This window comes from Humulus lupulus, chromosome 9 (assembly GCF_963169125.1).
Source record: "Humulus lupulus chromosome 9, drHumLupu1.1, whole genome shotgun sequence".
In the NCBI taxonomy this organism is placed as follows: domain Eukaryota; kingdom Viridiplantae; phylum Streptophyta; class Magnoliopsida; order Rosales; family Cannabaceae; genus Humulus; species Humulus lupulus.
The window spans coordinates 39,925,242-39,947,586 of record NC_084801.1 but is presented as its reverse complement, the minus strand read 5'-3'; the positions used below and the strand labels follow the sequence as shown (position 1 = coordinate 39,947,586).

The following is a 22,345-nucleotide window of genomic DNA, read 5'->3' as shown; positions in this document are numbered from 1 at the left end:
GTTAAAGGCAAACTGATTCATTAGGGATGCTTTTTACCCCGATTGAGTAGCTAATCCGGTACCGTTCTTGAAGCCTAATGGGACGTGGAGAACCTGCATTGACTACTCAGACCTCAACAAGGCCTGTCCTAAGGACTGCTTTCCTTTACCACGGATTGACCAGCTCGTGGATGCCACAACAGGGCATGGACTAATGTCATTTATGGATGCCTATTCTAGATATAACCAGATTTCCATGCATGCCCCTGACCAGGAACATACGAGCTTCATAAAAGATAAAAGGTTATATTGTTATAACGTCTTGCCATTCGGTCTCAAAAATGCTGGAGCCACTTACCAACGGCTCGTGAACATGATGTTCTCCGAGCAAATAGGGAACAACATGGAAGTTTATGTTGACGATATGTTAGTCAAATCTCAACTTAACAATAACCATGTTGATGACCTCGAAGAATGCTTTGTCGTGCTCCGGAAATATAACATGAAACTTAACCCTCAGAAGTGCTCTTTCGGAGTATCTTCAGGAAAATTCATGGGTTTCATTGTAAATGCTCGAGGAATAGAGGCTAATCCGGATAAGATCCAGGTCCTGATCGATATGCCTTCACCTTGAAAACACAAAGATGTCAAGAGTTTGACAGGCAGGATGGCGACACTAAGTAGGTTTATATCAAAATCTACAGACCGTTGTCTTCCGTTTTTCAACCTGTTGAGGGGAGGCAAGAAGTTTGAATGGGCAGAGGAATGCGAGTTGGCTTTTCAGGAACTCAAGAAACACCTCGCAGAGCCCCCTATCTTGTCAAAACCCATTACGGGAGAAGTTCTGTACTTATATCTTGCTACGACCGAGCACGCTATAAGTGCAGTACTCGTACGAGAGGAAGAAAAGGTGCAAAGGCCCGTGTATTACGTCAGTAAAAGGTTACTGGGGGCAAAATCAAGATATCCCTTGATGGAGAAGCTAGCTCTCAGCTTAATTCACTCATCTCGAAAACTTCGACCCTATTTTCAAGCGCACCCTATCCATGTACTAACTGATCAACCACTAAGACAAGTCTTGTCCAAACCGGAAGCTTCAGGTCGGCTTCTTAAATGGGTCGTTGAACTCGGGCAATTTGAGATCACCTATCATCCAAGGACGACCATTAGAGCGCAAGCCTTAGCAGACTTCATAGTGGAGTGTACTAGCATGACCAACGATGAAGTTGTAACCCCGGCCCACGAGCTGTGGAAACTTTACGTTGATGGGTCATCTAATGAAAATGGATCGGGGGCAGTAGTAATTTTGACCACTCCTGCAGGAAGCAAATTTCACTCTGCCTTGAGATTTGACTTCAACGCGTCAAATAACGAGGCCGAGTACAAGGCTTTACTGGCGAGACTTCGTATAGCCAAAGAGCTCAAAGCTAAAGCAATACATTGCTACAGCGACTCCCAGCTAGTGGTTAACCAGATCTTGGGAGAGTACTAGGCTCGTGGTACGAGAATGGCAGCGTACTTAGAAAAGGCAAAATCATCCTTGGAACATTTCGAGTTCTATGCGATATAACAGGTCCCTCGAGAACAGAACTCGAATGCGGACGCCTTAGCCAGGCTCGCTACCTTTACTGAGAATGACGAACTGAATGTCGTGCCAATTGAACATCTCTCGGCACCTAGTATTGACGAGCCAGAGTAGGAGGACGTGTGTATGATCAATTCCGAGCCTACCTGGATGACTCTGATAGTTGAATATCTCGAGACCGGCATCCTCTCGGAAGAACGGACCAAGGCTAAAAAATTGATGTATCAAATCCCTCGTTATACCATTATAGATGGAAGGCTGTATAGAAGAGGATATTCTATGCCACTACTCCAGTGTGTGACTCCTCCTGAAGCTAAAAAAATCTTAGAAGAAATTCACGAAGGGTTCTATGGAGACCATACTGGGGGGCATAGCCTGTCCAAGAAAATCATACGCCAAGGATACTTCTGGCCTACCATCAAATCAGACTCGTTTGATTACGTAAAAAGGTGTGATAAGTGCCAATGATTCGCCACAATTCCTCGAGCTCCAACGTCCGAGCTAACTATGATGACCTCCCCATGGCCATTTGCAGTATGGGGAATCGACCCCATAGGCTCTCTTCTGACTGGCAAGGGCAGAGTAAAGTACGCGGTAGTCGCCGTAGACTACTTCACAAAATGGAAAGAAGCTGAACCTTTGGTGACAATAACCTCCAAAAAAGTCCTTGACTTTGTGGTGAAAAACATCATATGTCGATATAGGATGCCGAGGAAGATAGTGTCTGATAACGGAACCCAATTTGACAGCGATCTGTTTACCAACTTTTGCGAAAAAATGGAATAAAAAAGAGCTTCTCGTCAGTGGTCCATCCACAGGCGAATGGCCAGGTCGAAGCTATAAACAAGGCTCTAAAAAGTTCGCTGAAGAAAAAGTTGGAAGAAGCTAAAGGAAGATGGCCCGAAGAATTGCCCCAAGTCCGATGGGGATATAGGACCACGGCCCGTACATCGATAGGACATACCCTGTTCTCTCTGGCGTACGGTTGCGAGGCTATGTTGCCAATCGAGGTAAAAATTCCCACAATTCGAGCCCTCGCTTATGATCAAACCTCGAACCACTCTCAGCTCGAAGAAACTCTTGACCTGATCGAAGAAAGAAGGAACGAAGCTCAATTAAAAAATGCTGCATACCAACAGCGAGCTACCCGGTACTTCAACAAAAGAGTTCGGGATCGAGATTTGGTGCTAAGGCGTGTATTCTTGGCAACGCGGGATCCAGTAGCTGGCGTGCTCGGGCCAAATTGGGAAGGACCCTACCAGATAGAGTTAGTCATCCGACCCGGTGTTTACAAGTTGGCGAGATTGGATGGGAGTCTAGTACTGCGAGCATGGAATGGCGAACTCCTACGTCCTTACTATCAATAGTATAGGAAGGATGTTGCCTATAACCATGCTTGTTTATCTGTACTGTTTTCCTATTTTTGGATTTTTTCAAATAAAGGTTGATTTCGTTTAATATGCTGTATTTTTTGCAATCTCTCTTAATTTAATAACCTATGTTCTCACTCATAGGATATTAAGGGGGCATCAATGGCACATATACCACCAGCTTGAAAAAATAAAACAACATATACGAAATACATATAAGTGTTTGGACGTAACCAAATACGCGAGCTAAGACAGTCTGGATATAACCAAACTGTCAAAAGTACACAAGTATTTGGAAATAACCAAATGCGCGAAATAAGATAAGTTTGGATATAACCAAACTGGAAAAAAGATAAAAATGTTTGGATGTAACCAAATATGCAAACTAGATTAAAATGTAAGTGTATGGATTACAAACCTAACACGGCCTTAATAGGTTTGGAAAAAACCAGCTAAAACTAATCGGCAGTAAGTTGGAGCATAACCCACTTCGTATAAGTCGAGATCGAGGCTGGAGTATCTTGCAAAACACTAGTTTCAACCTCATAACCTCGAAGAGCTAACCGAGGACGAGAAAAAGTAACTAAAAAGTAAGATATAACTAAACCATTTGCATTACTAAACCATACAAGTACTTTCGGGTGCATGGTAAAAGTAATATCCGACCTTGACAAATAACGAGATCGGAAGCGGATAATTCGAGCAAACTGTGCATGAATGCATTGAACCTCGAGCTTAAATCCAAACTATGTTTGTGTGATTAAACAGGCATATATGACACTTTAATATAAAATGTGCAAAATATTTCAACCCAAGAAATGTAAAGCATATATATTAAAATGAAGTCAAAAAGAAAGAAAAATTGTATCAGCCCAATGGGCATAAATTAAAACAAATAAAGGGACGCAACCCCGAGGTATCATCTAAAGAGAAGGAGCAATCTCCTTGGCCTTCTCAGCATCCGCCTTGGCCTTCTCAGCATCTGCATCCTCCTCGGCTCCCTCTGCGTCATCTCGAGCAGCCTCCTCCTCATTAAGCCGAGCCTGCCATTTGGCCACGAGCTTCGCTTCAAGATGGCCTAAGAAGCTGGTATCGAGGTTGACATTGTTGGCCCAGATTCTGTACATGGCCAGGTCGACCGTCCGATCCTTTTTCTCCTTAAACTCTTCAAGAAGACGAGCCTTTTCACTCTCAATGATCTCAAAAGTGAGGGCCTTCTCTTCTTTAAGCTTGGTATTGACCTCCTTGACCCAAGCAATCTCCCTCTCAAGCTCTACGAGCCTGGCATTTTGCTTTTCAAGCTCGGATATCTTCACCTTAAGCTCCTCAGCTCCTGCCTCTACCTTTGCTTTTGTGGACTTAAGCTCGTCACTCAATTTAAGCTGAAGATCCTTTGCCTCCTGAGCAAGAGTCAAGCCCGAGTGGACTTCGTTGTTTAGCCTATAATTAAGCTGAGCATCGACAGCAAGAGCCTGACATACAAAAAAAAAACACAAAATTAGTATATGGACTAAGTGTAAATGCAACTAACTGGCGAGAGAAGAAAGATTAGCGTAGCGTGGAGCTCAACACTCTTCTTGTAAAGAGTGTTGCAGTCTTTGGCATTATTCAGAAACTGCTAGTGAGGAGCGTCAAAGCTCCCAAAGCTTTGGCCCACCCGAGACAGGATGTCCGAGCCTAGTGTTGCCCAGTGGGATCCAGCAACATTGTCGATCACATACTCGTCAACATGAGTGGAGATCGAGAGCAGTGGTGTCTTCGAGGACGAGGGTTTCTTCGGAGGCAGGCCAGCTGGGGGATTGACTTAGGATGTAGAAGGAGCCAGGGGTAGGGTCGACGAGGAAGTCCCGACCTGGGCAGATGGACTTAGAGCCAAGCTCGGAGCAACCGGAGCCGGGGGAGGTGATGTTTTCTCGGTCCTTTTAAGGACCTTGGCGGGCCAGTCGGTCTTTCACGACCCCCTGGGACGCTTACTCCTCTTGGCTCCGCCACTCTCAAGGATGTTGTCGAGATCGGAGTCCATCTCGCTTGCACAGTTACACCACAATATGAGTTATCGAAAAATAAGGTAACTCAGCATAATGCAAACATACATGGGATAAAAAGACAAGTGGAGAGAAACCTAACTGGAACTCTCCCCCGAGCTTGTGCTCAGCGACCACGAAATTCCCCCATCTTCAGAAGAGGCAGGGGGAGTACCTTCCCTATAGGTGGACGTCAACCTCGAAAGGTCCCTATTGTCGTTGGTCCCATATTGGACGGCTATTCCGTTCCATACCTCGTTCAGGCTATACATGGTGTCGTATTTCCCGAGCCAGCTATCAAACCTATGAACCCGTTCATCTACCCAAGACCATACATAAAAATGGTTCATATCGTCCTCACACAATACTAACCCATCGGGTCTATGCTTTAATAGGGAGGAGGACCACATTTTTGAGCTAAGGATGATTGTACCTTGCTTATCCGAGCCCGAGCTTGAAGCCTCGTCATTGGCCTTGTTCCCTGATTGTGGACTCCTATGACGAACTGGAGGTGGAGGCCTCGCATCTCTCCTTGTGGGGAGGTTGCCGGTTGGCAGAGGCACGAGCTCCCACCGGTCGTATTTTTTATTGGACCAGTCCGATGTAGACTGATCCTCTCCTAAGAGTCCACAAGCCCAAATCTTGTCTTCATGCAGGAGATAGGAAAGGGATCTCCTGCCGTAGGGAAGCTGGAGAAGAGTCTCTCGGCGCTCCCTCATCTCATCAGTGGGAGTAGGGCGATGGTAGTTGGCTGGAAAATTAAGCACATTTCAGCTAAGCACGAGCCTAAAGCAAAGTTCGAGCACAAAAAGAAGGAAGTTGAAATACTTACGGATCCGTCTGAATGAGTGAAATCAAGACGGGGCTAGGCCATCTGTCCAGAAGAAGGCCTTCTTAAAGTCAGGAGGATGATTGGGAAGGTCTTCAAACATCTTCTTCTCCTTCAGATAGCTCGAAAGATAGTAGAAGTCGTCCCCTCCCCGAGCTCGGGAGGGATTGCTTTTCAAGCATAAGAGATATAAAATCTCTTCTGGTGAAGGTCCTACCCACTTCAACTCGTGATACAGCGACCTCAGGGCAGACAGTACCCTGTAAGAATTAGTGTTGAGCTGGAAGGGGGCCAACCCAACAAAATCTGTGAAGTCCTTGAAAAAAGACTTCAAGGGCAGTACCGCCCCTGCCTTCATGTGCTCCTGGCTCCAAGCTGCGTATCTCAGCTTGCTGTCAGAATTTCCATCTCCTGGAGCGCGGTAGCTTCGCTCGTGGGAGGCCGGGGCTCGACACCTTAGCGAGCCTGATAGTCCCACACCATGAAGGGCCAGGATATCAGTTATCTGGCCTAGTGACGTAATCGAGCTCTAATAATGCTCATCCTCGAAAAATTCCCTCCTCGGCTGTGAGGTAGAGGGTTCCCCCATCAGTGAAAACCGAAGATCACCTGGCTTGAAGGCAATCGTCACTTTAAGCGAAGGGTCGAGTGGAATCGGTCTAAGCTCAGTATCTGGATCTGGATGAAGGGCGACCCTTAGTCTTTTCCTTTTCCCTTCTTCGACCTCGTTTATTTGACAATGGAAGTGATCTCGAGTGTCCTCTTGCTCACGTCTCAGTTCGTGCTCCCGAATTAAACGTTGATTCCGGGTGAAAGGAGATTCAGGGCTCGGAGTTACTGGTGAGTAGGGAATTGCGAGCTTTGACCCCCACCACTTTCCCGAATTCTATGGCATCTAACAAGAAAGTAAAAGGGTGAGGGCCAAGCGAACAAGAAGTATAGAGATAAATAGAACCTAAGCTTGAATGATCGAGGCTACAAGGCAAGCTCGATCCGAAGAATGAGACCAGTCCTAGAGCGTGTGTTCCATCGAAGGGAAGGAAAGTGGATATGTCATGGGAAATCCTGAAATATTAGGGAAGAAAGGTGGCGATTATTAGAAAGGTGATATTTTTGGGAATCGTGCATTCCTTGAAGACAAACCCTAATTTTGTACCCGATATCTTGGTGTGCAAGATACGTTTTCTAAAATTTGAAAACCCAAAAAAAGGAACCATTTTTGGACCCTTTTTCGTAGAAGCTGGGTTTGAATCTAGTGTCCATCATTCGAAGCATCCTAATCCTAGTGCGTTAAACTAGTGAATTGATAAATGGGACGAGAATAAATCCTAATGCCTACGGTGTAACAGAAGCATAAGCATGCATAAAAAAATGTATATATACATAACACAAAGAAACCATAGACCGAAAACTTACACAATGTAATCGACGGAAACAGAGAAATGGATGATTGAATGAGCGGTTGCAGGTACGATCTCACTGAATCAAAAAGTCCAACCGTGCTTTGTCTTCTCGGCTTGGACAACATGCAAGAACCAGGCGAAGAAGTGTCTAGTTTTTTCTCTTTGAGAAGTTAAATGTGAAGGAAAAATGGAGAAGACAAATGGGGATATATTTATAGACCCTTAGAGATTGTAAAAGTTGAATTAATCTGAGCCATTGGCCAGATTCCATATCAGATCTGATGGCCAGGGACAAATGACATGATGGTACCATAAAGTTGGCAGGCGAACGATCGTGGGCAGAGTCTCAAGGCACTCGAGTACCTTGAGTAAGAAACACCCAGCTGACGCGTGTCCATACTCGAGTGTGCGATGGAACGGTTCCCGAAGGAAGTAGTTCAAAAGTTTCATTCTCATAGGATTCGAACTAATACTTTTAAGGGGGCAAAATGTTACATCCAGATTTCGAGACTTGAGATTGTGACCTCGAAAGCTGGATTCGTCAGGTGTGAGCTCACGATAGCTAAAATGCATGTTCGTGGTCTAGATGTCAAACCCTCGAAGCTAGGTGGCAACCTCAAAGATAATGTAACCTCGAAGTTCTTTATAAGCTCGAAAGGCATAGCATCGGAGTATATCCATTGTCAGGTGTCTTCGAATCAAGTAGCCCGAGCTTGACATGGGTATGAGCCCGAAATGTAACGACCTTGGTGGTATTTACCCACTCCGAGCTGGTCTTGGGGAAAGCTGCATAGCTCATAATTTACCTAAAGACATGGATTGGCACGATGCAGATTGCCGACCTCGAACGGCTTAGTGGTCATCTGATGAGACGCAGTCCATGCATTCAAAAGATATTTATTGTTGTAACTTTCCTACATTAAATGGATATTAACTAGTCTTACATGCCCCCTGGTCTTCAGGGGACGTTTCCTTGTATATAGGACTTACAGAATTTAATATCATTATTCTCATTAATGAAGAGGAGTATCTTCCCGAAATATGTGGGAACGAACTCTGAGAACCCTCTATAAATAGAGAGGTCATGAACTTTTTTGTAAGGGACGGATTTTTGATATCTTGAGAGAATTTCTGGAGAATTCATCCCTGAAGAATTTCCTGAAATATCCTAATAACATTGACTCGTGGACTAGGCAGAGTTAACTGCTGAACCACGTAAAATTCTTGTTGTTATTCTGTATTACTTATCTACGCCATAGTTCTTGTTGTTTAACTGCTCTACGTTTTAAGTTGACGAAAAACGACGTCAACAACATTGTATTATATATATTTCCTAAAAACTTTAAAAAAAAAATTGTATATATATTTATATAGAATATAAAAGTGATGAAAAAAAGTGTGGATAATTTTTAAAATTTATTTTATTTCAACTTTTTTTTTTATTTTAACCCGAGAGCTTGAATTAATTAACTAATCATTCCAAATAAATATCAGAAAGCTTTTGTAACAAATTGATTTTAAATAACAATTGTTATCAAATAATAGTTTTCTTGGAGCATATTTAAACCCAATTGTCCAGTGTTTTGAGTTCATGAGAATGAAAAAAAAAATCCCATGCATGCACGTACATAATATTAAACCAAACTCAACTCAACTCATTGCAGCTAAATTTACTTTGCCAAGGTGAAATATTTCATTTAAAAAAAATTAAAAACAATAAAAGAACGTCCAAGAAAGACTATTTCTTGGAATCTTGAAACTCTAAACAAAGCAATCAGTATACCAAACCCTTAGACTTCACCGTCCATGGCCGTTTCTCTGAATCTTGAAAATCAAACCCGCACAGAACACTAAGAAAACAACCTGAAATTCGATGCACAGGCATGGCGGTGCCGAGTCCGAGCTCGACCCAAATGTCTCTCCATTCGGGTGATCCACCGTCGGCGGCCGGCGAACTTGCGACTGATTGGGCTCCGGCTCCGGCTTCGAGGGTTTGGGTAGAAGGTCGAAACCATCGCCGAAGATAGAGTAATTGAAGACAGCGCCTACGCCATGGACAGCGATGTTGCCGGTGGAGTAGATGTCCGGCTGGGTGATCTGAGAACCGTCGATTGTGTAGTTGATCCGGGAGTTGTTGGTGATAAGGATTGACTTCCCAGGGAGGAGTGTGGGGAGGCGCGTGTTGGTCTGGAAGAGCAGGAGTTCAGGGAAGGAGAGCCGCTGCGGGACCACATGGTAGGGGAACATCAAGGGGTCACCAGGGCCGGGACCGGCGATCGTCGGGGGACTGACGGCGTCGTTTTCGGGTACGAAGAGAGTAGCGCTAAGAGGGAGGACGGCGTTCGATATGACATTCACCCAGTTGGTGAAGTCACCGGAGCCAATCAACGCATCAATTATGTTGTTGAATTGCTGAGGCGTTGCCGGAGTTAAAGGTTGTTGTTGCCTTCGCCGGGATCTGCGGTGTCTCCTGCGGTGGGGCGAACGTTGTGGGGATTCAGGAGATGTTGAGGGAGACTGAGACGGGGAAGGCAGTGAAGGCGACGGCGGCAGCGGCGGAGACGGTGGAGATTGCGGCGGTGACAATGCGGTGGGAGGAGGAGCCGGAGGAGAAAAAGAAGAAGCAGCAGAGAGAAGAGTTGGGAGGAAGAGTAGGAGAGTTGGGAGGTAGAGCCAGAGGGCCATTGGACAAGGACAAATAAGAAAATAGAATTTTCTTGGGTTTATTATTGAATTTCCTCTGTTTTTCTTCTTTTGCTTCACAATCTTTCTAGTAGTTGAGTTTGAACACATATATATATATATATATAGAGAGAGAGAGAGAGAGAGGGTTTTGGGTTTACAGGGTCTTTCTTGTTTGGAGTGTGAAGTGAAATACAGAAGCAATGCAATGGAAAATTAATATTATAACGATTAACTAAGATCTAACACATCTTTCCCGCCAACTATCATCTCAAATTTGATAATAGAGTTTTTTTTTGTAATATATATATATATATATATATATATATTATATTTAAGTAAATTTTAAAAAATTATACTACATTTAAATTTTAATTTTTTTAAAAAAAATTCTTAATTTATTGATTCAATACAAATATGAAAAATTAGAATCATTTCAATTTCATGTATCCGAAGTCCAACCTAAATATAAAAGAACTACTATGGAAACCTCCAATATTATAAGAATTTTAAGACAAATGGCTGGGTTCGAATTAATTATGTCATTAATGATAAATTATTTTAGAATAGGACTACGCTTCCTCAGTTGGAATAAGTAGCCATTTATTTAATTATTGGATTATATTGTGCTTGAGACATTACTTACTACAAATTATATGAAATTCATACAATTATGTAGGTCAAAATGTGATCAAGCAGTCTTATCGCTAATTTTATCAAGTAATGTTTCTGTCTTAAGAAGCTTTCTTTATATTTTTTAAAATAAGATGTTTACAGTTTCTAGGGATATGCAGTGTAATGAGAAGAATTGTGACGAAGGAAGATATAGTTTTAGTAGACTAAATGGAACTTGGAAGACCATGCTTTTTAATAAGAACAAGAAAGAAAAGAAACTTCTTTAAATAAATGCCTTATGAGTTTTGCCTGCCTGTATAACAAGCCAAAGAGTGGCTTCTATTAGTATGTACATTGCATAATTGTTTACAAGAGAAACTCTCTCAAAAAAAAAAAAAAGAGAAAGATATATAAAAAAAAAAAAAAAAAAAAAAAACCTCCTAGTTTCAAAGCAAACCAATTTCATATATATCGGGAATGAACTCAAATAATATAGCCATTATCTAAGGGGATGTTGGAAGCGTTTCCTGAGGCTAGGTCAGATCATTTTCATCTAGAGGTTCTTCCCCTTCTTCCATGGGAGGTTCAGTCTTAAGTGCACTCACATCGCCCATAGGTAGTTTCCGAGCAAGCTTGATGATCTGTAGTTATGATTTTAGTCAGATATCCGCCAAAAAGATTATATAGCAACTTTGTATAATCATGAAAAGTATTAATCCCTAAGGATATCATTTTTTTTTATAATTCTACTCGGGCCAACCTTCCCAGGAAAGAAAATAACATGGACTGCAGCATTCATGACATTCGATCAAAAATAAAGCATTAGCTTGTAGTGTTTTAAAGTCTTCACCGAAAAGCTAAACTAGAATATGGATGAGCAAATACACGATCATGTTTATCAGAAATGAGAATGCTGATGATAATGGCACAGAAATTAAAACATTTGAATGACTCTAACAAGTAATCCATCTCATACAGTGTGTACGACATATTACATTTTGATCCAAAGTCATCTTTAATTCTTTTATTAGATGTGAAAAAAGTCCAACATGGAAAATATAGAAGAACAACAATATCCTTGTAAAGGAAAGGGAAAGGGTTACTCCACTTAATATCAATTGCTTTTAAGATGGAACCCCAATCCTAGTCCTACCTCTCAAATTGTAATACCTTTCAAATGCAGCAAGATTTTTAAAATGGGTTCATAGATTTGGTTATAGAATTCTAATCTAGAATTGTAATCTTCATAGTTAAGAGTTAAAACCAGGAAAGTAGAGCTTAATTTTGTATAGACAAGCAAAGATGGAACTAGAGTAACTACAGGGAAGGTTTTAATGCTAAAAAAAGAAAAAGAAAAAGAAAATAAAAAGTCCCTGTTATGAACACACTGTGAAGCGAACATAACATATATTAATACATTACCATGTTATCAAGATGAGATACTGAGGTTGACTGAGCTAGACGCTTGATTTCTTCAATGTCACCTTCCCTGTAGGCCGAAAGCAGTTTGCTAGAAAAACGGCCTTGGTCGCTTCCCAAAAATGCATCAATCCTTGAAAAGAGACAAAATTAGACAGTGAAAACATAAATTAATTTCTCCAAGGAGAATTTATTTGTTTTATTGATTTCTGGAAGCACTGAAAATTGGTTTTATTCTGATCTGTCTAATCAGCAACCTTGCTTAACAGGTCATGATTGTAACGAAAACTTCAAATAGTGCATAAATAAGCAACAAAAAGGCAGTTATTTAATGCAACCGTATAACAATTACAATACACTATAACTTAATTGGTTTCAGTCAGCATAATAAATCGAATCAATACTGAGACACACAGCTCATCAAAAATTTTACAGCAGAGAAATTAGACACCTTCTATCAAAGCAAAAGGTAAGCGAATGTTCTACTAGGGTTGCAGGAAAAGATTGAGCGCTGTCTCAGAGAACAATGAACAAGAAGATTTCAAAACCTTCTGGAGAGAGTGATTGGATTAGTAAAAGACCTTTTCAGATTTTTATCAAAAATATTTTATTCTGGATATTAAAGCTTAAAAGGGGTTTAAAACTTGACAGAAGGTGGGCAGATATATTGCTAGAAAAGACTAGATGATACTCTTAACAAATTTTGTTAGGGAAATCACAGGTCGTGATCAATCATTCCCATATAGAGCAACTTAAACTTAGAAGACCTTATGCACTGTTTATTTGCATCCCATTTCCATCCTGGATTTTATGGAGTTCTATTCTTGATCTCATTTTTTACTTCTTGTATCTTGTAGAGAGAATGTATTTTGTGTCTTGTAGAGTTAACAAGTTACACAAAGAGCAAAAATCTCAATAAGAAAGAAATATCATCCTTTCAATTTTTTAAGCAGTAGATTGCTATATGATCATTCAAATTATTTTAGCATTATATACTCCAAGCCGGTAAACGTTTTTCCTTTGTAGAAAATTCAAATGTTGGAATTTTTCTACTGTAAAAAGTCAAAAATGTATATTTTTAAAACGTAAAATCAGTTCGACTCTCTAAAGTCTGTGTCCCCATCTTTCAAAGTATTAACAAGATTATTAAAGAAGCAAAAAATCATAATAATAATCGCAGGAGTTTAAGTGAGATTGAAAAAACTTGTACTTACTGTGAACAGTCATTGTAGCACTTCTCTGCTTGCTTGAAATCATGAGCATAAAGATACACAATAATTGCACTAAGATACGCCTGTGTGGAAAAGGTAGTCAGGAATTAAATTATTATAAAATATAACATAAAAAATAAAAAATAAACTTTAGAGATTGAAGAACATACAAATAAGACAAATATTGTGCCAATGGTCAAACGAAGAGAAGAATCCAAATTACTGTTTTATTTGTTTTTGCTACGTGTTACTAAGGAAAGTGATTTATTCAGTCTTACATCCAATTTTAAAAGAAAATATATATTTTTTTTTAAAAAATCCTTTACAGATTTAAGACGTGCAAATAAGACAAAAAGATTGCTAATGGTCAAATGAAGAGAAGAATCCGGACTACTGTTTCATTTCTTTTTTGCTTAGTGTTACTAAGGAAAGTGAAAAAATTCAGTGTTACAAAATGATGCTAACTTGGGCTAGTTGCCGAACAACAAAACCAGTAAACCCCAAATTATTATTTTTTGAAAAAGAGAACGAGGTCAAATCTCTTAGACTGACCTCCTCCCAAATTTATTAGGAAGCCTCACTTGTGGCGGAGGAAAACCGTGGTAACAAAAGATTATTACAAAAAAAGTTCCTATAGCAAATAAGACTTAAGACTTTCATTACATAGAGTAAACCACAAATTATGGCATCCACAGGATGCCAAATATCAGTTTAGAGCATCATGGTTTTAAAAGCTACTTGAGATTTGTACCTCAAGCCTCAAGACACACCGAAAGGTACAAACTACACTTCTGAAGTGCCAGTCAAGGATTAAGCCTGTTGTGTGAGGCTTACGCCTCACGCAAATGATGTTTCATACCCTGATTAGGCTAGTTTGTTTGGGTTTTATGACTCGAGTTTTTCTCACAGTAAATAAATTCTAGAAGACCAGACAATCAGACATGAGAAGAAAAAACAAAAATCTTCCTCCACTTCTCTCCTCGTGCTTTGTTCCCTCTGACACCTCTTCTTCCAGCAGCTAGCAGCATGCTCTCCCTGTCTTCTTTCTACTCCTCCATTTTCACTCAGCAGCAGACAGCCTCCTTCATATTCATATTCACTCTTCACTCTTCACTCAGTCGATACCTGAGGGCTTGAAGCTGCTGTGAGCAGAGCAGCAGCCATCCCTTTTCTTTTTATATTTTATGAGTTTAATAAAAAAATAATTTTACATAAAATGTAATTATTGCTTGTAAAGTTGTAGAGATGTGAGGAGGCTAGATAATCTTGGAGGGACAGTTAAATGTTGCACTCAAGAGTATCAAAAGAAATTAAACAATAGTGATTGACTATATGAAGCCCATAGCTCATAAAAGATAACATGAGATGGTGGACTGTGGTTCTTATTTTGGGAGCAGCACCGGTGGTGGCACACCATTTAAGGGCATGAATTATTGTCACACAGTGGTAATGGACCAAGTGGTCTTTCCTCTAGAAGACTTCAAGGATCTATAGACCAATTTCTTGTAGATTTTGAAGACAATGATGGTGATACAATAGAGCTTGCCCAAATATTTATTCTAGTGAATACATGAGCACAAAAACAAGTTTGTTGATGCTGGGAGATTATTTTTTAAAGTATTTCAGCATGAAACATTTTGTTGGGAATTATGGTCAAAGATTGAAAACCCCTATGCATGAGATGCATACATGGATATTGAATGAAGAAGAAAAGACTATGGTTGGACAGATAGGAGCATGATCCATTCATTGCTAACAATCCTTGCGGAACTATCTTTCTGAAAATTATTGATGCCTTTATTGTATTAAAGATGCACAATTATTGTTCCAATTGCATGTGTTGGATACAATGTGTTGCTCATTATATTATTTTAATGTTTGAGAAGATTGGAGACTTGCCACAACATAAAAGAGTGACCAATTTTATCTACAACCATGGATGGGTGATGAACTTAACGAGAATTTTGCAAAGAAAGTTGATCAGCTGCCACCACATAATTTGTCACTATTTTTTTTTAACTTTAGACAACAGTACTTAATTTAAGCAATATTTGCAAATGATGTTTGTTTCTCAAAAAGTAGTCAGATTGTGCATGGGCCAAAAAGCATTAAGAAAAGAATTGAAGAAAGTAATTATGAATGATAACACAAATTGGCCTAAATATGGTTTATACTAATAAAATTTAAAACCACAAAGTCTCTTATGCATGTATTAAGGCTAGTTAATTGTGAGAAGATACCTACAATGAGATTAATTTATGGACCCATGAATGAGGCAAGATAAAACATCACAAATAACTTAGATGGAGAGGCTTCTTCTAATAAGAGAGATTTGGGATATTTCCGACCAACAGTGAGAGTTTCATTTGCATCGTGATTTGCATGCTTACTCAAATTCTTGATTCACAATGGAATTCCAACTATGTATTTATATAAATACATAGACAGACTAATCAAGGACCCAAAAACATATGCAGCAACCAATAAACAAATTGACGATTATAAAAACAAGCAAGGATTATTTGTTGCCAAAGCATCTTCAGAATGGTACACATCATGTGAACCTAATAAATAAACATATTTGTGTCTTTAATTTTGTAGATAATAATTGCTAGTAACTTATTTCATTTGATGACCACATAATTAAATGGAGAGATTCTTTTGGGGATGAAATTCTAGAACTAAAAAACATTTGCAATGAAAGTCATAAGTCTTACATGCTTAGCATCTGTGTATGGACATAAATCCTATAATGACAACTAGAATAAATGCATTGATCTACTGCTACATCATGTAAAACAAATAGTCAAAACACAAATATTTGAGGACACACTCATGTAAGGAAGAAGGTGATTATTTGATTCTTGAAAACGTGTCTTCTGAAAAAAAAGCAAGTGACAAACCCAAAAAATAATGGAGAAGAAAAACGTTTAGCAATTGACGTCAGCCAAAACGATCGACATTGGGGATGCAGGTTGAAGTTCAATAGCACCAATGACAGGGAAAAGAAGTCAAGAGTTAAAAAGGTATTCTGTGAAACCCATCATCAATTGTATAACTATAGACTTGGACTATACTTTATTGTAGACTTGCAGTGTACATTATAAGGTATATTTGTTCATAAGCCATGATGTAGGAAAAGGAAGAAAAGTTTATGCGGGTTTGGAGGAAGAAGAGGAATTTAAAGGTGATGAGAGTGATAAAAAAGATGGTCTAGCTACACCAAATAATGATTCTTCAGAAGATCCCAATAGTAATGAGTTAGTTGACTGACATTATTATCTTTAGCCTCTTAAAGTTTTAGACTTAGTTCTACTCTTAGGCTATTGATTAGGATTTATGGTTTGAGCTTTTGCTGACTTTAGTTTATACAAAACGTCACTAGTTGTATAATTTAATAAAAGAGAAATAATCCAAAGAGTGGAGTATGGTGCAGGAAACATGAAACCCAAAAATCAAAACAAAACAGAAAAAATGAAAACAAATTTCCTGCTAACAAACAGGCAGATAAGAAACAGCCAGACTCTACATCGAGAGAAGGCAAAACCGTTCAACAGAAAATTCCAGAAATTTATGGTTTTATGATTTATTGCTAATTTTATAGTTTTTTTATGCAATTATGTGTCTTTTCATGAGCTTAATTAGGATATTGTTATTTAGGAGCTTTGTTCTAATTGTTTTTCTTATTATTGAGGAGCTCTTTCTATATAACTTTTCATGAATTTTGTTATTAATTTTGAGGCTTCCGCCTCAATCCACCTTAAAGTTTATGCCTCAATACTCCCAACCAAGCTAACACAATATGCCTCAGTTGCCAAATTAGCTTTCAAACCTTGGAGAGGATAGAAAACAACTATCAAATTGGACATGTAAGGCTGAGCTACAATTGCTTCCCCAAGACTAATTGCTCTGAAATTAAGTATCACTTGCATATTTGTAACATAAGTATTTAATTTCTTTCAACATAATTTTTCATCTAATACCTCCCTCCCTCCCTAGAATTTAAAATTTAAATTTAAAGTTGACTAGGGTAATTTTGTATTTTGATTAATAAAGAAATTAAATTTAAAGTTGACGAGGGTAATTTTGTATTTTGATTAATAAAGCAAGTTCCCCCTAAAATTTAAGATGAGAGCGAGAGAGAAAGAGAGAGAGACTTTGAAAAACTATTAAAGTTTTTATCAGCATAGTGTCCACAATGAAATTAATTCTAACAATCTCAACTAGAAGAAAACTCTTATCACTAAATAATACCAATAATATCAAAAGTGGAGGAAAATGATGCATCATCACCTCCTATGCTTATGACATAAACGTAAGTGCATATTAAAATAGTGTTAATCTTAGTTTCTTTCAATGTCTCCTCCATGTCCTTTTTAATTTCCTCTTTTCACTTCCTATTAACGTTTGGTCACTTGATTGTCCTATTATCTCAAATATTCCATCAAGATTATTATTGAGTATTTGACATCTAAAGGGTACCTTCATGATAGGTTTAGGACATTAACCTAACGAGCCCTATTAAACTATTTTTCACTCTCTAGTCCTTTTTTTCTTCTCTAAGATTATCATATCCAACATATTCCAAGCAAAACAAAGCATATGGTTCCTGTGAAAAGTACAACAAGATAGAAATAGTTCTACCAATCAATTAAAAAAGAAAAAAGGAAGCAATAGGGGTAACTCTCTCTTAGCAGAAGTGGAAATGAAATAGAAGGATACATCTTCTTCTCTAGTAATTAAAGATGTTCTGTAGATAAGATATTTCTAAAAGAAATAGAAGCCAACACAGAAACTTCACCTTGCACTGGCTATTAGTAGCATTGCATTTATCAGCAGCTAAACCCAATCGCAACAGGAAAGCTGCAGCATCTGTGTACCTGTCAAATAAAGTAATAAATACACTTAAGAAACCACAGAAAAAAAGAAGATAAAAAAAGGCGGGCGGGGAGGATAAGTAAAGATCTCAGAATCTTTATATATATTAAAGAGATGCCAAAGATCTACCGATTAACAAAAAAAGATCTTTTGACTCTAAATTAAATAGGATGATGTTAGAACAGAAATAAAGCACTCACATTATATTCTTTTAAGTTCATTAAAATTGAAACAACAATTGACCAGAACACAGGTTTAGGCACAATCATAAGAGCACAAAATGCGTTAGTCCTTGTTAGTATCCATTTGCATATAATCATAGTTCTCTATGTAGGATTTTCTTCATTGTTTGGGAATTTTTCTGCACTATTTAGGACTGCCTATCGACAATGTTACAATTGCAATTGATCAGACGCCTTCAGCATAAAATAATGTTTACTATCATGGAAAGATAGTCTCCTTTTTGTTATCTATCTCTCTAGATTATCCTTCTTTCTTCTGTCCCTACTTCTCTCCTTATCTTTTTTCTTCTCATTTCTGCTTCTCGTCCCCTCTCTCTCTTTACTCCTCACAATCTTTGCTTCTCTCCTCCTTCTTCTTCTTCTTCTTCTTCTTCTTCTTCTTCTTCTTCTTCTTCTTCCTTGTCTTTTATCCAACTAGTTCCTTAGAAAGCTTTACCATGAAATGATATTACAATCTTGATTGACCCTCTTCTTGATCTCTTCCTATTAGGCTATTACTCACAAGGGCTAAACCAGACCCTTTCCTAACAACTCTAAAAGTGCCGAATATTAAATGTTCTACTACATAATCCATAAAATAAAACACAGTTTAGTTTTCAGTTTTCCAGAAATATACTATAACTTGATTCAATAACATCAGCTCTTGTTGCCTTCTAAATATGTCATATTTGTTTCCCTGCTTGGTGTAGAAGCCTCAAACTACTTGAAATAAAAATTCCACAAAATCATAAACCCCGCCTAATGTTCCCCATACTTTCGAGTTGGAACCATTTGAAAGGTTATTAGAACTTACTTTTCAACTTTAATATACACGCTTGCAGCAGCACGGTATAAATCAAAAGCCATTTGCTCTCTCCCATCCTCTTCAAGAATAGAGCAAGCATCAGCATATAGTTGGATAGCTTCATCAGGAGCAGCCTCCTCCAGAGCACTATTAAGAGAAAGAGAGAACATTTCAACTGGCTCTCCAAGCAAACAGAAATTTGGTCCCCCAACAAAAAAAAGATGTAGTCTTTTAAGGTTGTAATATGGAAATGTAAATATACAATGAGAATGTAAATTTAGAAAAATAAAATCACCCAGATCGGTTCTGTTAACAATATCAGAAAGATGAGGATGAGTTTCAGTGTTTTAATTTCATTAAACTCCGCTAATTTAACTAACAGGGTAATTTATATTGAGATTAAACTGAGTCAGATAAAAGCTCAGTAAATAAATTCATGATTATGCACCTTAAAGTACTAACACAAATTATTTTTGCAAATGAGAAATTGGCTGACAAGTTTTGTGGATTTTTTATACGGTCTCGGTAACAAGGTGGTAATAAGCAATGAAAAATGGAAACCAAAAGCTACATAAACTAAGAAGGTGAATCATGTCTTACCGAGCCCCTTTGGCAAGGGCATCTGATGAAGGTTGTGATCTTCCACACTCAACATATAACTCAGATGCCCTTTTATAAAAATCAGCTACTTCATTCCACTTGCCTAGCTCCTTTGCAAGAGCAGCAGCAGACTCCATATGCTTAGCGGCGTCCCAGGGTCTAATTTAGTAGTAAAGGATATAGAAAGAGAGCAATTGTAGAAATCAAAAGGAAAATTAAATGGTACAGTATTGAGTGTCCACAAAAGACAGAAAATGAGGATACGAAGAGATCATCTCTTGTCCTTTAGAAGCTTTTTCAAATGCTTCTTTTGCTTTTTCATAATCCTTGGCAACTCTAAATGCATTAGCTGCAGCAATATAGTTTTCTCAGGAGTCAAGAAAAAGAAAGCAGAAAAAAAGTAACTTTCCAATTATGACTATATCACTTCTTGTATAAGCTTACAGTTCATGAATGTACATACCAGCCTGTTCATATAGAACAGTAGCACTTTTCCAATCAGCACTCCATCTTGTTAGGCTAAGTTTGGTTCTGAGAAAGTGTGGAATTTTTTTTTAAGAAATTTCAAAGTAATGGTAATATTTTTTTAAGAAAGAAAAAAAAGAGTAAGAAGCTAGACAGAGAATCATTTTAAACATTGTTAAAATACATACAACATAAAAAATAAAAAATCCATGCGTATACCCTTTCTCTCCACTTGCATATTAAATTTGAAGAAAAATGATTACCCCTCACCCAAAAATAAATACTAAATTAAAAGTAAAGTTTTCTTCATTTAACTAACCCTTTTTGACAATAGACAAGTTTTTCACATACACTTAAGAAAGAAATTCCACACATAATAACCCACATACAAAGCAGTTCTAATTCACTTGATTTTTTCTTGTTAAAATTAAGATGAACTTAAAAAAAAACAAATTCCAATGTTATTCATCCACCTATTCACCTAATATTCTTATTCAAGAAAAATAAAAATTGTAATCAAAAGATGTGTTTTGAAATATTTCACTTTCTTACGTCCCATTCAACAAAATGTAAATCAACAGAGTTCACCAAAATCCTCAAATCCAATCACATAATGTACAGTAAAAAGTTGTCCTGAAAATCAATCACATGGTTTTCCTAGCTCAAGATAAAAATTAAAATAATATATCGATACGAACAGCTCCAGATCTTCCAAAACGCATCGAAATGCACAGAACAATCAAAATTTAGAGCCAAAAAAAATCATCTAAAGCAACATAAACAGATTGATTACAGAACGATATAGAGAATCAAAAATACGAGAGAGAAAGAGAGATAGTTACAGTTTATCGGCTTTGGCGATCATTTTATCGGGATCGGAGCCTCCGGCCATGGCAGAGCTGGTCCAGTCTGTACAGTGAATGAGGTTTTTGGTTTGCTGTTAGTTGAGTTTGCGTTTTCCTTTAGGGAGGTCGTTGCAATTTCCAATCTAGCTCTCTGATTTATCGCGTGGCCCATTGGAAAACCAAATATGTAAAAATTAAAAAAAAATTAAAAAATATATTAAAAAAAATTGGACGACGTATATTTCGTCTCAGCGAATTTTTATTTTTTGGTCTCTCAGCGAATATTTAAGACAATATATACTTTTGTTTTTGACAACATTTGAAATATAATTATGACATGCAAATTTATGACGGTTAGGGTAATTTTGATTGGGAAATACGACTTTTAATGCATTAAGTAACAGTATAATATATACCAACCATAAAAAATTTCACATTTTTATTATAGTATTATTTGAATTTCCAAAAATGCTCCTATTATTAATTTCCCTCTCTTTTTCTTCTATTGTCTTCTCCCTCTCTATCTCCTACGTTTTCCCCTTCTATCTCTCAAGCTCTTGTACAAAAAAAAAACAAAGCAGCTTAATCTATACAAATTTTCGAGCTTATTTTAGGGCAAGTTGTGAATCCTTTGAAGGCAAGGACTTCATTTTGGATTTCGGATAAAAAATCGTATAAGTAAGTATATATTTGTTATATGTAGTGAGGAAACTTGTTCATCAATATTGATTTTGCTATTTCGAACAGATCTGTGTATGCCTTCATGTTTTATTATAATTTTTTACTGTCGGAATGGATTTTCGTTCCTTTCTTGGTTTTTTTTTCTCAATTTTTTGTCTGCCTCGATAGGACTCGATGATCCTCGATAAACCCCTCATTTGTTTATATCATTTGTCTACCTCGATATGCCTCGATAGGACTCGAGGGTCCTCAATGGACCTCGATAAACCCTCACATATTTATATTATTTGTATATCTCGATATGCCTCGATGAGCCTCGATGAGCCTCGATGGACCTCGATAAAACCATCACATAAGGGGGAAATGGCTACCTCGATGAGACTCGATGGTCCTCGATGGTCCTCGATGGACCTCGATAAAACCATCACATAAGGAGGGAAATGGCTACCTCGATGAGACTTGATGGTCCTCGATGGACCTCAATAAAACCATCACATAAGGAGGGAAATGGCTACCTCGATGAGACTTGATGGTCCTCGATTGACCTTGATAAAAACCTCAGACTTTAGGAACAATGGGTACCTCGATGAGACTCGATGGTCCTCGATGGACCTCGATAGAGGCATAAAATTTAATTTATGTAATGTATGCCTCGATGGGACTCGATTGGACTCGATGGGCCTCGATGGGTTGACCTCGATAGTTTGATAGTTTGACCTCGATATGAATCGAT

At 38.3% G+C, this 22,345-nt stretch overlaps 2 protein-coding genes across 2 annotated transcripts; both read right to left on the bottom strand.

The window, feature by feature from the left end:
• Window positions 1–8,788: 8,788 nt before the first annotated feature.
• On the bottom strand, window positions 8,789–10,142 carry LOC133800594 (FAS1 domain-containing protein SELMODRAFT_448915-like). The gene has a single exon (XM_062238593.1). The coding sequence runs from the start codon at window positions 9,981–9,983 to the stop codon at window positions 8,988–8,990; it is 996 nt and encodes a 331-aa protein (XP_062094577.1). The 5' UTR covers window positions 9,984–10,142; the 3' UTR covers window positions 8,789–8,987.
• Window positions 10,143–10,736: 594 nt separating this feature from the next.
• On the bottom strand, window positions 10,737–21,123 carry LOC133802351 (gamma-soluble NSF attachment protein). The gene is made up of 9 exons (XM_062240651.1): window positions 20,929–21,123; window positions 20,085–20,152; window positions 19,886–19,970; window positions 19,622–19,780; window positions 19,031–19,168; window positions 17,919–17,997; window positions 13,121–13,200; window positions 11,910–12,039; window positions 10,737–11,128 (listed from the first exon to the last, which is right to left on the bottom strand). The coding sequence occupies exons 1-9, from the start codon at window positions 20,976–20,978 to the stop codon at window positions 11,021–11,023; spliced, it is 897 nt and encodes a 298-aa protein (XP_062096635.1). The 5' UTR covers window positions 20,979–21,123; the 3' UTR covers window positions 10,737–11,020.
• Window positions 21,124–22,345: the final 1,222 nt, after the last annotated feature.

Coding starts and splice junctions, on each gene's coding strand:
- LOC133800594 (XM_062238593.1), bottom strand. CDS start 9,983: ATGTGTTCAAACTCAACTACTAGAAAGATTGTGAAGCAAAAGAAGAAA.
- LOC133802351 (XM_062240651.1), bottom strand. CDS start 20,978: ATGGCCGGAGGCTCCGATCCCGATAAAATGATCGCCAAAGCCGATAAA. Junction 19,169..19,621: donor GCCCTTGCCAAAGGGGCTCG/GTAAGACATGAT, acceptor TTCTCTTAATAG/TGCTCTGGAGGAGGCTGCTC. Junction 12,040..13,120: donor TGCTACAATGACTGTTCACA/GTAAGTACAAGT, acceptor TCTCTTTTCAAG/GATTGATGCATTTTTGGGAA.